This window comes from Aegilops tauschii, chromosome 7 (assembly GCF_002575655.3).
Source record: "Aegilops tauschii subsp. strangulata cultivar AL8/78 chromosome 7, Aet v6.0, whole genome shotgun sequence".
In the NCBI taxonomy this organism is placed as follows: domain Eukaryota; kingdom Viridiplantae; phylum Streptophyta; class Magnoliopsida; order Poales; family Poaceae; genus Aegilops; species Aegilops tauschii.
The window spans coordinates 568479700-568492979 of record NC_053041.3 but is presented as its reverse complement, the minus strand read 5'-3'; the positions used below and the strand labels follow the sequence as shown (position 1 = coordinate 568492979).

At 43.9% G+C, this 13280-nt stretch overlaps 1 protein-coding gene and 1 non-coding gene across 2 annotated transcripts; one reads left to right on the top strand and one right to left on the bottom strand.

Annotated features, from left to right (window-relative positions):
* Window positions 1–1159: 1159 nt before the first annotated feature.
* TRNAY-GUA (transfer RNA tyrosine (anticodon GUA)) lies at window positions 1160–1241 on the top strand. Its single transcript has one exon. It is a non-coding gene; the product is annotated as a tRNA-Tyr (tRNA).
* Window positions 1242–7836: 6595 nt separating this feature from the next.
* Window positions 7837–13035, bottom strand: LOC109765673 (peroxidase 39). Its single transcript, XM_020324457.2, has 4 exons — window positions 12704–13035; window positions 12422–12616; window positions 12161–12323; window positions 7837–8586 (listed from the first exon to the last, which is right to left on the bottom strand). Exons 1-4 carry the CDS (start codon window positions 12917–12919, stop codon window positions 8162–8164), a joined length of 999 nt encoding a protein of 332 aa, XP_020180046.1. The 5' UTR covers window positions 12920–13035; the 3' UTR covers window positions 7837–8161.
* Between the last annotated feature and the right edge of the window lie 245 nt (window positions 13036–13280).

Sequence of the window (13280 nt, the reverse complement as noted above, 5' to 3'; positions counted from 1 at the left end):
ACATTCCTATAAGGCGTGGCAAAAAAAACAAATTCGGTGCTTCAAAATGCTTTTGAAAGTAGCTTTTTCAGAGTACTGTTTTTGTTTTTTTTTGCCATGCCTTCTAGGAATGTGATTTCATGACGAATTTTTGCAGGCACTTAGAACTTTTGTCAATGGTTCTCCCAAAAAAAATTTGGAATTTTTTGAATTTTTTCGATATTTTTTCAATTTTACTGTTCATGCGGGAGCATATGAGCTCGGGATCAATTCCTCTGCGTCCTAAGAAAATGCAGTAGGTGAGCATCCTCGGTTGGTTACTGCGGTTCAAATGAAACAATGAGGCATGGGGTTTAAATCCACTTCACTCACCATTTTTTGAAGGTTGGTACAAGTGCAGGACGCAAGAGGGTGTAACATATGGCTTATACATTCTAGTGGGCAACCCACTATATGTGTGTGTGTGTGTCTAATATATATATATATATATATATATATATATATATATATATATATATATATATATATATATATATATACCACCTGGGGTAGTTACCCCACATGTCTCATATAGTACCATATGGTACCTTATATACTACTTTATCATTCTAAATATGTTCATATACTATATATAAGATATTTCAAAGCAAGTTACATGAAAAAAATTGCATATGAGCCCATAGTTTTTGTTATATTTATGAAATACGTACATATTTGTACGTATAAAAGAGTATACTTAAAATATGGTACATACTACCTAAAAAGTAGTATATATACTACCTAAACATCGTTATATATTACATACTACACGTACATACTGGCGGTTTTGGCTGATACTACATACAACATATAAAACTCAAGTGGTGGTAACTATCACTGGTGGTAGATAAAATTTGTCCTAGATGAAAACATAACAGAAAAGTTGGAAAAACTCTTTGCTTTGGATCTATTTATACTTTTCGAGTATATTGACAATTCCAAAAAACTGCTCATACTGTGATTATAGTATAATCACGAGCGGTTGTATATGGCCCTATCGTCTAGTGATGCCCCTATCGTCTAGGTTCAGGACATCTCTCATTCAAGGAGGCATCGGGGATTCGACTTCCCCTGGGGGTAGGGAGTATTATGAAAGGAGGTTAATCATAGATTAGCAAAAACCCTAGAATAAATTCTTCCTGGGTCGATGCCCGAGTGGTTAATGGGGACGGACTGTAAATTCGTTGACAATGTCTACGCTGGTTCAAATCCAGCTCGGCCCAAACCAAAAGTCTAGGGCTTCGGCAGTTTGGGACACCTAGGTGCCTGGGCACCTTACCTCCTAGCCGTTGGATGTATGGCATTGCCGTTGATCCAAGTACTAGTGGGTAAACCCGTTAATGAGTATATTTGGTAGTAACAAAAATTTATGGTAAGCATGCATGCATGCGTGCATGGCATTTCAATACTAATTGATAGTCATCAATGCGTTAAAGTTTCCAGATTTTAGTGCATGTAACTAAATTATATTTGTACATATACGTGTGTGGAAAACTAGCAGTCTAAGGTACATAGAAAACGCTTCAAACGTCATGTGTACGTATACATGTACATGTACTAATATTTAAATTGGAATTTATGATAATTTATTTTGATTTTCACAAAGATTTTTGCAAAGATAGCAGAGCTATTATAATCCTTGAGTATCATGCGTCAAATACATCTCTATCGATTATGTTGTATAGATATTCATATTTACAGGAATGAAACATATCATCCATCAAGGTATTTAATTTACGAACATGTATCCACCTATTAAAAGGTAGTGTCATTTGTGGGTATATACCAATAAATTTCACTTCGAGGTATATGTACATACTGAGCAATATTTTCACTATTCATTTTTTTGGGACTTGAGTATGCACCAAATTATATCACTGTTGGTTATTCAAACTTCATTTCATTTAGGATACCCGAGATATATCCATAATCTTTATTAGGTATCATACCTTGGTATGTGTATATTTTCAGTAGAAACAATACCTCGGGTATATGTATATTTTCATTAGGTATAATATTTTCGGTATGTATTTTCATTAGATATAATTGCCCCGGGTATTTGTATATTTTCATTAACAATATCTTGAGTATGCACTTTTTCGCGGGCCTGAGTATGCACTTACAAATATATTGGACTATTTTGTACGTATCTAGTAAAAATTAGAATAAGTCATAGGGTATATACTGAACCAAGTACGAGCGTTCAAACTATTTTTAATGTGACTAGTCGAATTTGTTTAAGGAAACAAATTATTCGAGGGAATCAATAGCTTCTAGTTTTTTGAAAACCAATATGCAATAAATGGCAGCGGAAGTAATTGCATGCAGGTAGAGAAAGGAAAGAAGATTATTTGGATGGTACTAGTGATTATTTCCAAATACAAAACGCTTAACGGGTTGGATCCGAATGAGGTGCCTGGGCACCTAGGTGCCCCATATAATTTACCTATGAAAGTGGGTACGATTTATCATAGGTCTATATTGTCATTTCTATCTTTAGTGAGGGGGGTTGTACCGAAGCGGGGCTCGTGTTAGAAGTATCAAATAACTCACAAGCAGTACAACAGCACAATAATCAAACATTCATCGTGATGATTCTGACACAAACCGCACATGCCGATAAACAGAAACGAGAAAGATAACGAGGACAGATTCAGGTCACCAAGCATTGGAGTTCCTCGCGTGTCATGAGAACCTCTCAGGACAAATTAGGCACACAATTGCAAGATTTAAAAATCCAAAAGCACCACAGTAGTATTGAGGACAACAGAACAAGAATTTCACAAGAATTCAGGGCTCACGTGTTTGTTCAACACACTCATCTAAGGCTACTTCTACGCCACGGTAGAAGTTTGTAGGCACATTTAGACATCTATCCCTACTAACAAGGAAGGTGATATTCTTAGTCAGTCATACGCTTTTTCAAGAACCCATGGCATCTCCGAGAAATCAACGTGTAGTCTGTTTGTTTGTCGTCCGCACGCACACAGCCTTCGTAGCCTATATACGAATTTGCAAAAAATAAGTGCTTCTGTGAGGAGTCAAACTCACGACTCCACCAAACAATTGTCCACCGTTTTAACTAGCTGACCCAACAATACCTCTAGGTTTGGCGCAAGTTATATATTGTAACTGAACATTTATTGAAATTTTTGTTTGTCTAAAATAATGACTCGGTGCTGTTATTGGACCTTGTTGCACGACTGATGTTTTTGGGCCAAGTTGCGCAGATTCGGCTCATGCTTATAAGACAAGTATGTTAACAGATTAAATAGTCCGACCTTGCTTCTTTACACCAAATGCCCCCAATTTATATATGCCCGTGATATGAGAATGAACAAGCAGCCTAAGAATCAGCTAACGGAGGGTGAGTTGTGGGTAGGAAAGAAATAAATCACCCGGTGCACGTAATAAATAAAAAGAATTGTGGATTGCGAAACAAAAGATTCCAGTGGCATAAAAAATGGGATTGTGGGCTGGGAAACAAAAAAAAAATCCTGGTTGGCGTAAATAAGAGATTGTGGGCTGCGAAACAAAATATCCTGGTGGCATAAAGAAAAGGGATTGTGGTCTGCGAAACAAAATATAAACAAAGTTCTCCTAATTGGCATAAATAAATGGGACTGTAACAAAGAAAATAAATAAACGACACAGGTTGAACAATTTCATTATTTTATACCAATATTATTTTCATTTAAGTGTTGAATTTTGTCACCTGTTGCAACGCACGGGCATATGTGCTAGTAACACGAATTCACATAACATTGGACCAAGGTATGGTATAAACGCATACACGACAACACGAGCACACGCTGACAACACTATTGGACGACACCGAATGCACCAAACTTGTGAGCCAGAGGCAGAAACTGCCCCAGGGCCAGACACTTACTGGCCAACTCTGTGGAGAAGATAGGCGAAGATGTGGCTGTAATAAGCTGCTTGCCGGCGAAGATGAGGCGCTGGGGGGCCCTCCTTCGTCCTGGATCCTTTCCTTCAACTTGTTAGTTGTGTCCAAGGATTCAACATCGCGGCTGATGGTCTTGCCGGTGAGGATTTGCACAAAGATCGGCATCAGTAAATGCAATGTAGACAGAACTGATAGTAAGGCACATTACATAGACATCCATAAAGCATCAAACAATACATGAACAAAATGGCCGCAGTACAACAAAGATGAATCGTAACTAAGAATCGCTGAGGAGTTAGCAGATAAACCATCGCAATCTTTGGCCTCATGTGGAGTCTTAGAAAGTCAAAATTTAGCAGATCTATGATAAGGCATACACAACAAGATGTTAAGTGTTAGACGAATCAACAATAATATCATCAAACCTAAAAAGAATTTCTGAGTAGAATTGACACGCAACTACGGATCATACAAGCAACCGCAAGGTCGAATAAAACATCATCATTACGATGATTCTAACACGAATTCAGATCTCACTTATTCATTCATCACACTTCATCCAAAGTCGTTGCACAATGACTTAACTTTGTAGACAACACTAGACCAAACTACGGCAGAAACAAAGACACGAATATAGATGGATATTGCAAAAAATTCGGTTCAGTTTTCAACATATAGCAAGTTCACAAAGTCCACAATAGATGGATATCAAATACATGTGATAATATGGGCTGTTCTGCCTTTCTCTCGGGACATTTTGCTGCCCTACGAATGATAGCTGTCAGTTGTGATATTTAGTAGCATTCACCTCTAAAGAGTTTTGCTGCTTGTTTGTTGGAATTAACCACGATGGAGAGTCCATGTACATCTTGGACTGGAACAATCATCCGAGTCATGTTAGGGTAGGTTAGATTTGTAGGCTAGCTCCTTTTAAATACTTGTGTAACCCTATAATATGTTTTATTTTTGAGAAACTGGTAGGAGCGCTGCCTTTCAATTAGAAGAAGAGAGGGTGTTAAAAATGATTTACACCAGGCTATTTCCTATATGAGTCGGGAGGCAAGGTAGTCTCCCAACGACAGCGGCATGCAGACTACTCGCGAATGGAAAAGCAACTAGATTTGTGCAAGCGAATATCTGTCAAGGCTAGGTGGGCCACTTCTCGGCTGGAGACCTGCGATCCTTGAGGTAAATGATGTTGTGGTAGGAGTGACTGATGGAGATTGAAAGGAGATACAAGATGGAAAAATGTTGAGGAGAAGAAAAACAATGTACTCCCACCGTTCCAAAATAAGTGAAGTTTTAAGATTTTCATATGATACCAAGTCTTTAGAAAAATCTGCAAAAATCTGTGATATCAAATATATATAACATGAAAACATATGTCACAATGAATATAATGAAGTAATTTCGGTTTTGTAGGTGTTAATATAATTTTATATAGACTTGGTCAAACTTAAAAAGGTTTGGCAATAGTAAAACTTCAGTTATTTTGGAACGGAGGAGTATAAATTCCTGATAGTTTAGAGTTTCCTGTTAGTAATAAGTGGTCAGAGCCATGATGCCTGTAGGCTTAACTATACGTAATCGGCTAGTGCGTTTCTCTCTGATGGTGTTTACGTTTGCTGGTCGAGTAGTGTTCATGGAGTTGGCGTCGTTTTTAGTTTGTTGTTGATGGCACCTCGTGTGTGGGGTTGTCCAGCTGATATATACGTGTTGAAAATCCAGTCACTTCGACATCATTAGGGCACTCTTGGATTGTCGTTTTTCCATCCAATGCCAGCGTAATTTTTTTTTGACGAAACCTCGTCAGATGATGGGGAGCTCCCACATTGCAGTTAAAAAGAAGAGAGTTGGTCCAGTTATAATGAGGAAAACCAGACTCAAAAACCAAACAAGGCACGGTTAATTAAGGAAAACCGGTGAAGACCACACACCCCCCTATCAATCAAGGAACGTTGTCTGAGCCAAATACAAGGGTACCTAGCCCCAAGACGATCGTTAGCACCTCATACCCAACCAATTCAACCCCAAGGACATGCCCACAACCAGATCAACACTCGCGCCTAACCTCCTGAGAAGAGCAATCAAACATTAACCTCTACCAACGCCCGAATAGCCTGCATCGCCATCGGTTTGAGCGGCTTCTTGTACATCCACAGGTAAGATTGTATCTTCTCTTTAACATCCTCCTTGGTGGCTTTCTTAGATGTTGTGGTGTTCGGCAAATCCCCCTAAGCCTCTGCCAACCTATATTCAGCGCGCTTCGCAGCAGGGATGTTGCAATTTTGGTTCTTCTTATCCGAGCGTCCACTCCGCCTCTTGGAACAGGAAGTAGAGCTCCCTTCACCCAACACAAGAATAGACGCTTGGAGCAAGGAATGCGGCGCAGTGCAACTGAAACTGCTCAGGAACTCATCCAGCAAGGTAGAAGATGTCGGGCCTTGAGGCACGCCAATGCCACCAAGCGGCTCCTTGGGCTCAGAAGACATCACCTGAAGCTTGCATATCCGGAGAGGAGGCCAAGGGAGGCACCTCCACATCCAAGCTATAATTGGCAGAGCTACCTGAGTCGGCTCCATGCCATTGTTCTTAGCCACAATCTCATCAACCTTAAGTTGTTCTTCCTCACCAAGAACTACCATCCTGGATAGAATAGGATCCAGAGCAGGTCCACAGACTGTGCCGCTGTAGCCACTAGCTTAGATGAGCAACCAGCCAAAACGGCCTCAATGATATCCTTACCACCACCAGCAGTGAGAGGCACCAGTTCCTCACACCCGCACTGGGGCTCAGCTGGGCAACCAGCTACAACGAGCTCCAAGCCATCCTTACAACCAGCATCACTCTCAACAACCCTTCGAACAGGAGACTCAGGAGATCGAAACATGGCCGACGAAGAAGCTAAGCTGCCAGCGACCTCTTCCATACGCTCCAAGAAGCCCTCGACCTGAGCCTTCCAAACCTACAAAGCGGTCACCATGTCACAAAGGGGCTGAAGTTGGACCCGGACCATCTCCTCCTAACGAGAGGCGGTGAAGGCTTGGAGCCCAGCTCCCACAACCTCTGCCTGCTCAGCTAAGAGAGGTTGCAACATCTCCAAACCAACGGAGGACTTGCTGGGATCACCGTGAATGCGATGAGGAGCCTCCTGCTCGATTGCTACCGGAAGGGAAGCAACAGAGGCCCGAGAGCGCTGCAACCATTGTGGAGAAGCTGGGGGCGGGCGGCTAGAGAGGCGAGGAGCAGCTGGTGGCGACCGGGAGCGCCGGGACGACCTTGAGTGGCAGGAAGGCGGTCCGGGCATTGGCGCTCGCGATGGCCGGGGAGGCCGCAAGCCAGGCAGGTGACAGGGCCGCGGCAGCCAGCGACGAAGTGGTCCTCCGCCAAGCACCGGAAGCACAGCCCGTAAGCTCTCCTCTTGAATGCGAGGGAGCGATCAGACTCCTTGCGGGGCGGGGCAGGCAGCTTCTCCAGCCTCGGGCGACCCCGGTCCCCAATCTCCACCCACACCTGCTCCGTTGACGCGTGCGAGACATCGGCCACTACCTGGGGCCTGAATCCAGAGGGAGCCAAGAAAGAGGGGGTGGTAACATGAGCCGAGGGAGCAGCCCAAGACATTCCTGGGAACGCGAGAGAGACGCCCCATCTCCAACCCCAACACCAGCAACCAACAGTTCTGGATCTGGATCTGCAGGGTAACTAGGACCGGGGGGAGGAAAGGGGGTCGGTGGCTGGGGAGGGGATAGTGGGGTGAGGGTGGAGGGGGGAGGAGGAGGCCATGGACAGGTGGAGTCGGGAGGCGGAGATAAGCGGCGGAGGTGGCGGCGGCGTTGCAGCTAGCGTCACGGGAGCGGCTCATGCTCAGGTCTCGTTTTTATAGAGCCTATTTTTTTCTCTTAATCGTGTGCTTAGATTGTCATTATTTTCCTCCTCCGCCAGTTTTGGCCTGGTATTTGGGCTGTTTACACCCGTAAACCTTACATGCCAAGCGAGGCCAGGAACACAAAAATGGCAAAGGTGAGTGATTCTTCGTGATGAGCTAGGCGACGAACTTGAGCCGGCCGCCAGATGCCTAGATCCCCCTGCATGCCTGACCAGAACTAAAAAAAAAACACCTTACAAAAGAGATACAATAAACAAAACACATACACAAAAATGGAAAAGAAAATGTAACTAAACATACAAACACAATCGCGCGTCCATGTGCCACCAAGGACACATGACATGCCACTAGTTGTTGACAACGGCACAATGCCGCCTGATCTCCCCGTCACCGCCGGTCTTGACTTCTATCATGCCCATCCTCATCATGGACCGCGCGAACACCTGGAAGAACACCTCCGGCGGGCCCTTGGCCACGCTCTCGACGTCAGCCCTCGCCGCTTCGTCGGTGATGAGCGCGGCATCGGACTGGAAGAGTCCCTGGTACTTGAGCAGGCCGTGGTAGTAGCTGAGGTCAAAGGTGAGGAAGCTCCCGGGGTCCATCTCCACGACGGTGGTGTTATCCGTTCGAGTGGTGCAATTGGTTCGGCGAAGGTTGGCCGCATACTCGGCGTCCAACGATGGGCCTGCATCGCCTGGCACACTGCGGCCGGTGAAGTTGTATAGCCGCTCGCTGAAGGAGTTGCAGTGCGAGATGCCGATGGTGTGCGCCCCTGAGTGGTATCGGTACATGATGCTCAGGTCAGGTGGTGAACACAACATAACAAGTGCAAACTGCAAAGTTCAGTAATACGACAATGCTATGGCATATGTAGGACTGTGAACTTTCCAAGGAAATCTTGAGGATGTACAGGAATGTACTAAAGCTAGCTAAACTGCATGAGATGTGTGTCGTTTAAAGAACGCACGCAGCTTATTTTTTATCGCCAAATATTTGAGGAGGATTTGAAGGGACCGTCTGTAGATGCTCTTAGCAGACATACAGTAGCGTACAGGTCTCTAAATCATCACATGTTGCCCATTAATGTTCACTATATATAAATACATGTGAATCAATGAGCTAAGTTTGTAATTAAAAACTTAACAGACAGTGACAGAGTTGAGTCCAAGATGTCTTTGTGGGTTCATGTGTACTTGTACACTCTATACCACTATTATTTACATGTCGTTCATCAACATATCGCCAACACATTTCACATTTTATTACGATCATGTCCCAAAGTTCCAAGCTAAATATATGTACTCCAGTAGTTAGCGACTTAGCGTGTCAACATCCATGACCGTGCAGTGCAACAAATATAAAATCCATGGAACTAGCTGAGCTACAATGTGTATTGTTATTAGTCTGTCTGCTAGTTTCACATCTAATCAACATCGACCAAAATTTTAAACCACTAACATATATTTCCTCCGTTCTACAATCTAGTGCTTATAGCTTTTTCCAAAAGCCAAGTTTTACAAAGTTTGATCAAGTATAGAGATGAAATTACCAATATCTATAATACCACATATATAAAATATGAAAATACGAGGTCATGGTTTTATCTAAAGGTATGAATTTGGTATTCTAGATGTAAATAATATGCTCACCAAATTAAATAAAAATTTGCAATGTTTGATTTAAAAAAAAATCTAGAGGCAGTACGTTCTAACTATAGAACGCAGGTAGTACTGTTGGTGCTTTTGTAGAACTGCACATAGTCGGCCAGGCTTGTGGTTCACTTGTGTTTTCTTTTTATCTTGGACACATCCGTTTCAGCAAGCAACAATGTGAAAATTGACACATCTGGCCTTCTTTAAACTTTAGCAAAAAAATGAACCTAATCCAAAAAAAAAATCACAAAATGGGGCTAGGCGCCATGCTATCTAGCAATGACAGCCTAGCCTTGGGCGTCAGGCAAGAGTGGGCCATTTTTTGAATTGGGTTCATTTTGTGCCAAAGTTTAAGAAAAGGGCCATATTTATCAATTTTCACCGCAACAAGACCATCAATGGTCGTCCTGTCATGTGACTATGTTATGTGGGAACTGGGTAGTAATAAGTAGGAGCCTCTGGTAGAGAATATTGCAAACGGTGCACGGCTACCATGATGCCCGTTTCCAAAAAAGTAATTCTACAACGTAAAAAAAAATTGTAAACACACACACACACACACACACACACACACACACACACACACATGTATACTATGTATGTGCAAAATTTCATCACATTTTACTTTCAAATGTGGCGTACAAAGAAAAGACAAATATGAAATTGGGCCTTTTTTTTGTTTTGGGGCCAGAATTTTTTTAAGCACAGCTTGCAAATAACATTTTTCCCAGAAACGAAATTCATGGATGTGTAGTGAACACATACATGTTTCCACAGTTTTTTTTTTTCTAATTATGTCTAAACTTGTAAATATGTTTTTTTTTCTCAAAAAAAGGCACCATGTTGCCCGTGCACCATAACCTCGCACTCCCTCTGGTAGCTACCAGGTGTATTGATTAAAAAAAAGCACGAATCTAGCAAAGGACTTTCGGTTCCGAACGTAGTGTGTGGTAATTCTGAGCTCGGACTGCAATGAGCTCGATCGGGTGAATAGTAAAATCCAAAAATATTACTCCCTTCATTTCATAATGTAATGCATATAGATTTTTTGAAAAGCTAAATCTCAAATTTTTTGACCAAGTTTATGGAGGAAAATATCTGCATCTAAAGTGCCAAACATATATCATTAGATTCATCATAAAATTTAGTTTCATACTTTAAATATTTGGTATTATAGATATAAATAGTTCTCTCTATAAATTTGGTCAAAATTTTGTGAAGTTTGACTTTAAAAAAAAAATCTATACACACTACTTTATGGAATGGAGGTAGTAATAAAAACAAAAAAAAAGTATGAATTTGTTTTGTTGCAAACATTGACAAATGTTTTGAGTGGTCACAAAATTTCATTATGGAATGATATTCGTGGAAGTCATGGCAAAAAAGAAACGATGCTCCAAAAGTGCTATTTTCGAAAGCATTTTAGAGTGCTGATTTATTTTTTGCCATGATTTCCACGATTGTCATTTCATGATGAAACTTTGAAGACACTTAAAAAATTCGTCGAAGTTTGCCAAAAAAAACTTAGAACCTTTTGAATTTGTTTTCAATATTTCTGAATTTTACTATTCATCGTGAGCTCAAATGAGCTGGCAAGCGGAAGAGACTTTCAGTTTCTCACTACTCACTCAACTGTATGTCCAACCCATCTGTGATGGAGTGCTTGTGCGTCACTAGTAAGCTCCACATCACCATCAACATGCACGCGTCGGTGCCAATAATCGATAGGGACCGGCTACATGTCAATCGTGTGTATGTCCAACCCATCTGTGATGAAGTGCTTGTGCGTCACTAGTAAGCTCCACATCACCATCAACGTGCATGTGTCGGTGCCAATAATCGATAGGGACCGGCTACAGGTCAATCGTGTGTATGTTCAACCCATCTGTGATGGAGTGCTTGTGCGTCACTAGTAAGCTCCACATCACCATCACCGTGCATGTGTCGGTGCCAATAATCGATAGGGACCGGCTACAAGTCAATCGCCTGAAAAGAAAAAAACGCTTAGTCAATTCGCCTTCTCCTATATCTACCATTCGACCAAGATCCAACGGACGCTAATCGTCTTCAACCTCAGACAGACATTGTTTCTCTTCTTCCTCTCTCTTTCACCCGTTGATCCAACCCAGCCCTAGCCACAAAACCCCGCCGCCCACAGCCGGCGGCGCTCCCGCGACTGCCTCGCCGCCCCGCCCTCCCTTGAACCACCCCCACCGCCGTCTTCCGCCGCCCCCGGCCATCCCTTTAGGCTCCCGTGCGTCGAGTTTTTTTCTCCGGCGAAGCCCCACCACTGCCCCCCACCACCGCCGTCAACCACCGCCCTCACCCTAAACCCTAAGATTGATAATGGGGTGATGACGGCGAGCCCCTTCCTTCTCTCCGGTGAGGTCCTTCCTTCTTCTTCCTTCATTCAAAATCAACTGTCCCGAATTCAAAATTCAGCTGACTGACATGTAGTGAAATTGTAATTGATGTGCCATGAACTCGGCTACTGATACTTAGTGCTCTCTCCGTTCAGAAATAAAAGATGTTTTGAATAATTCCCTCGGTTCAGCAATAAAAGATGTTTTGAATAATTAAATATGAACTATATACGAGTTGAAATGAGCGAAGAAACACAAAGACGTCAATATACATCCGATTGAAATAGAGGGAGTAGTAATTAATCTTTTTATAATTAGTTGTAACGGTTACCTGAGAGCCAGACGAGGTCGGCGACGCCGAGGCCCTTGGCGCGGAAGGAGGCGAGGAGGTCGGTGAAGTTCATGGTGGGCGCCGGGAGCTGGTCCAGCGCCTCCTGCTTGATCGACATCCTGCCGTCGCGCCGCCCCGTCGGCACGCGCCAGAACGGCCCGCCCTGCATTTTTTCCCTCATCGTCGATCAGTCGCCGAGGCGCGTGTGCCCGTACGTGTATGCTGTGTGTGTGGGGGAGAACAGGAAAGCAGGGCACTTACGATGACTCCGACGGCGTCGCGTGATGCGAGCGCGAGGACGTCGGCGCAAGAGACGACGCCGGGGCACTCCTGCTCGACCAGGGCCTTGACGCGGTCCAGGAAGTCGAAGCCGCGCAGCGTCAGGTTGGGCGCCGCGTCCTTCTCCGCCTCCCCGCCGCCGGTCGTCGCGTTCAGCAGCACCGACGCGTCGCACCCCTGCACCGGTGCCACTCCGATCGATCAGGACTCATCACAAACACGCGCCGTGGACGGTGCACCTGACGAAAGAGCGTGCGTACGTACCCTGACGAAGCAGTCGTGGAAGTGGGTGCGGATGAGAGTGGCGGCGACGGAGGGCTCCAGGGGTATCTGCCGCTCAACGTAGTCCTTCACGATCTGCTCCGCCCGCGGGCAGCTCTGCTCGTAGTACCCCTGCCGCAGCTTGCCGCCGCCCCGCTCCGCCGCGGCGACACCAACCGCCGCCACGAGTATCGCCAACACCAAAGGTGCCCCCGCCATTGCCACCACCACTAGCTTCTTCCCTCACTAGCTAGCACAATGCTCTCGAGTGGCGCGCGAGCGATGCCGTGCAATGCTCTGCTCTCACTTGTCAGCCGCGGGTTTTGGACCGACGGATGGATTGCTTTTTAAATGGTCAGTTAATCAGTTCAATCATTGGTCAGCTAGATGTACTGCCCGCGAGAAAATAGTAAGACTACTGGTATGCGTGGTGATAGGCTAATCATAGTGACCGAGTAACTTAGATAGTAACGTAGCGCACTCTAATTTTTTTACTTATGCGGTAAGTAGTTAATGAGAAATGATAACATAATATGTTACTGTAATATAGCGTTGTTTAAGACAAGATGAGTCTACAAAC

What these genes read in the sequence shown, in the direction of transcription:
- LOC109765673 (XM_020324457.2), bottom strand. Translation starts at nt 12,919, where the DNA reads ATGGCGGGGGCACCTTTGGTGTTGGCGATACTCGTGGCGGCGGTTGGT. An exon ending in TCCACGACTGCTTCGTCAGG is followed by an intron (nt 12,617 to 12,703) that starts GTACGTACGCAC and finishes GCACCGGTGCAG; the next exon opens with GGGTGCGACGCGTCGGTGCT. An exon ending in CGACCTCGTCTGGCTCTCAG is followed by an intron (nt 8,587 to 12,160) that starts GTAACCGTTACA and finishes GATACCACTCAG; the next exon opens with GGGCGCACACCATCGGCATC.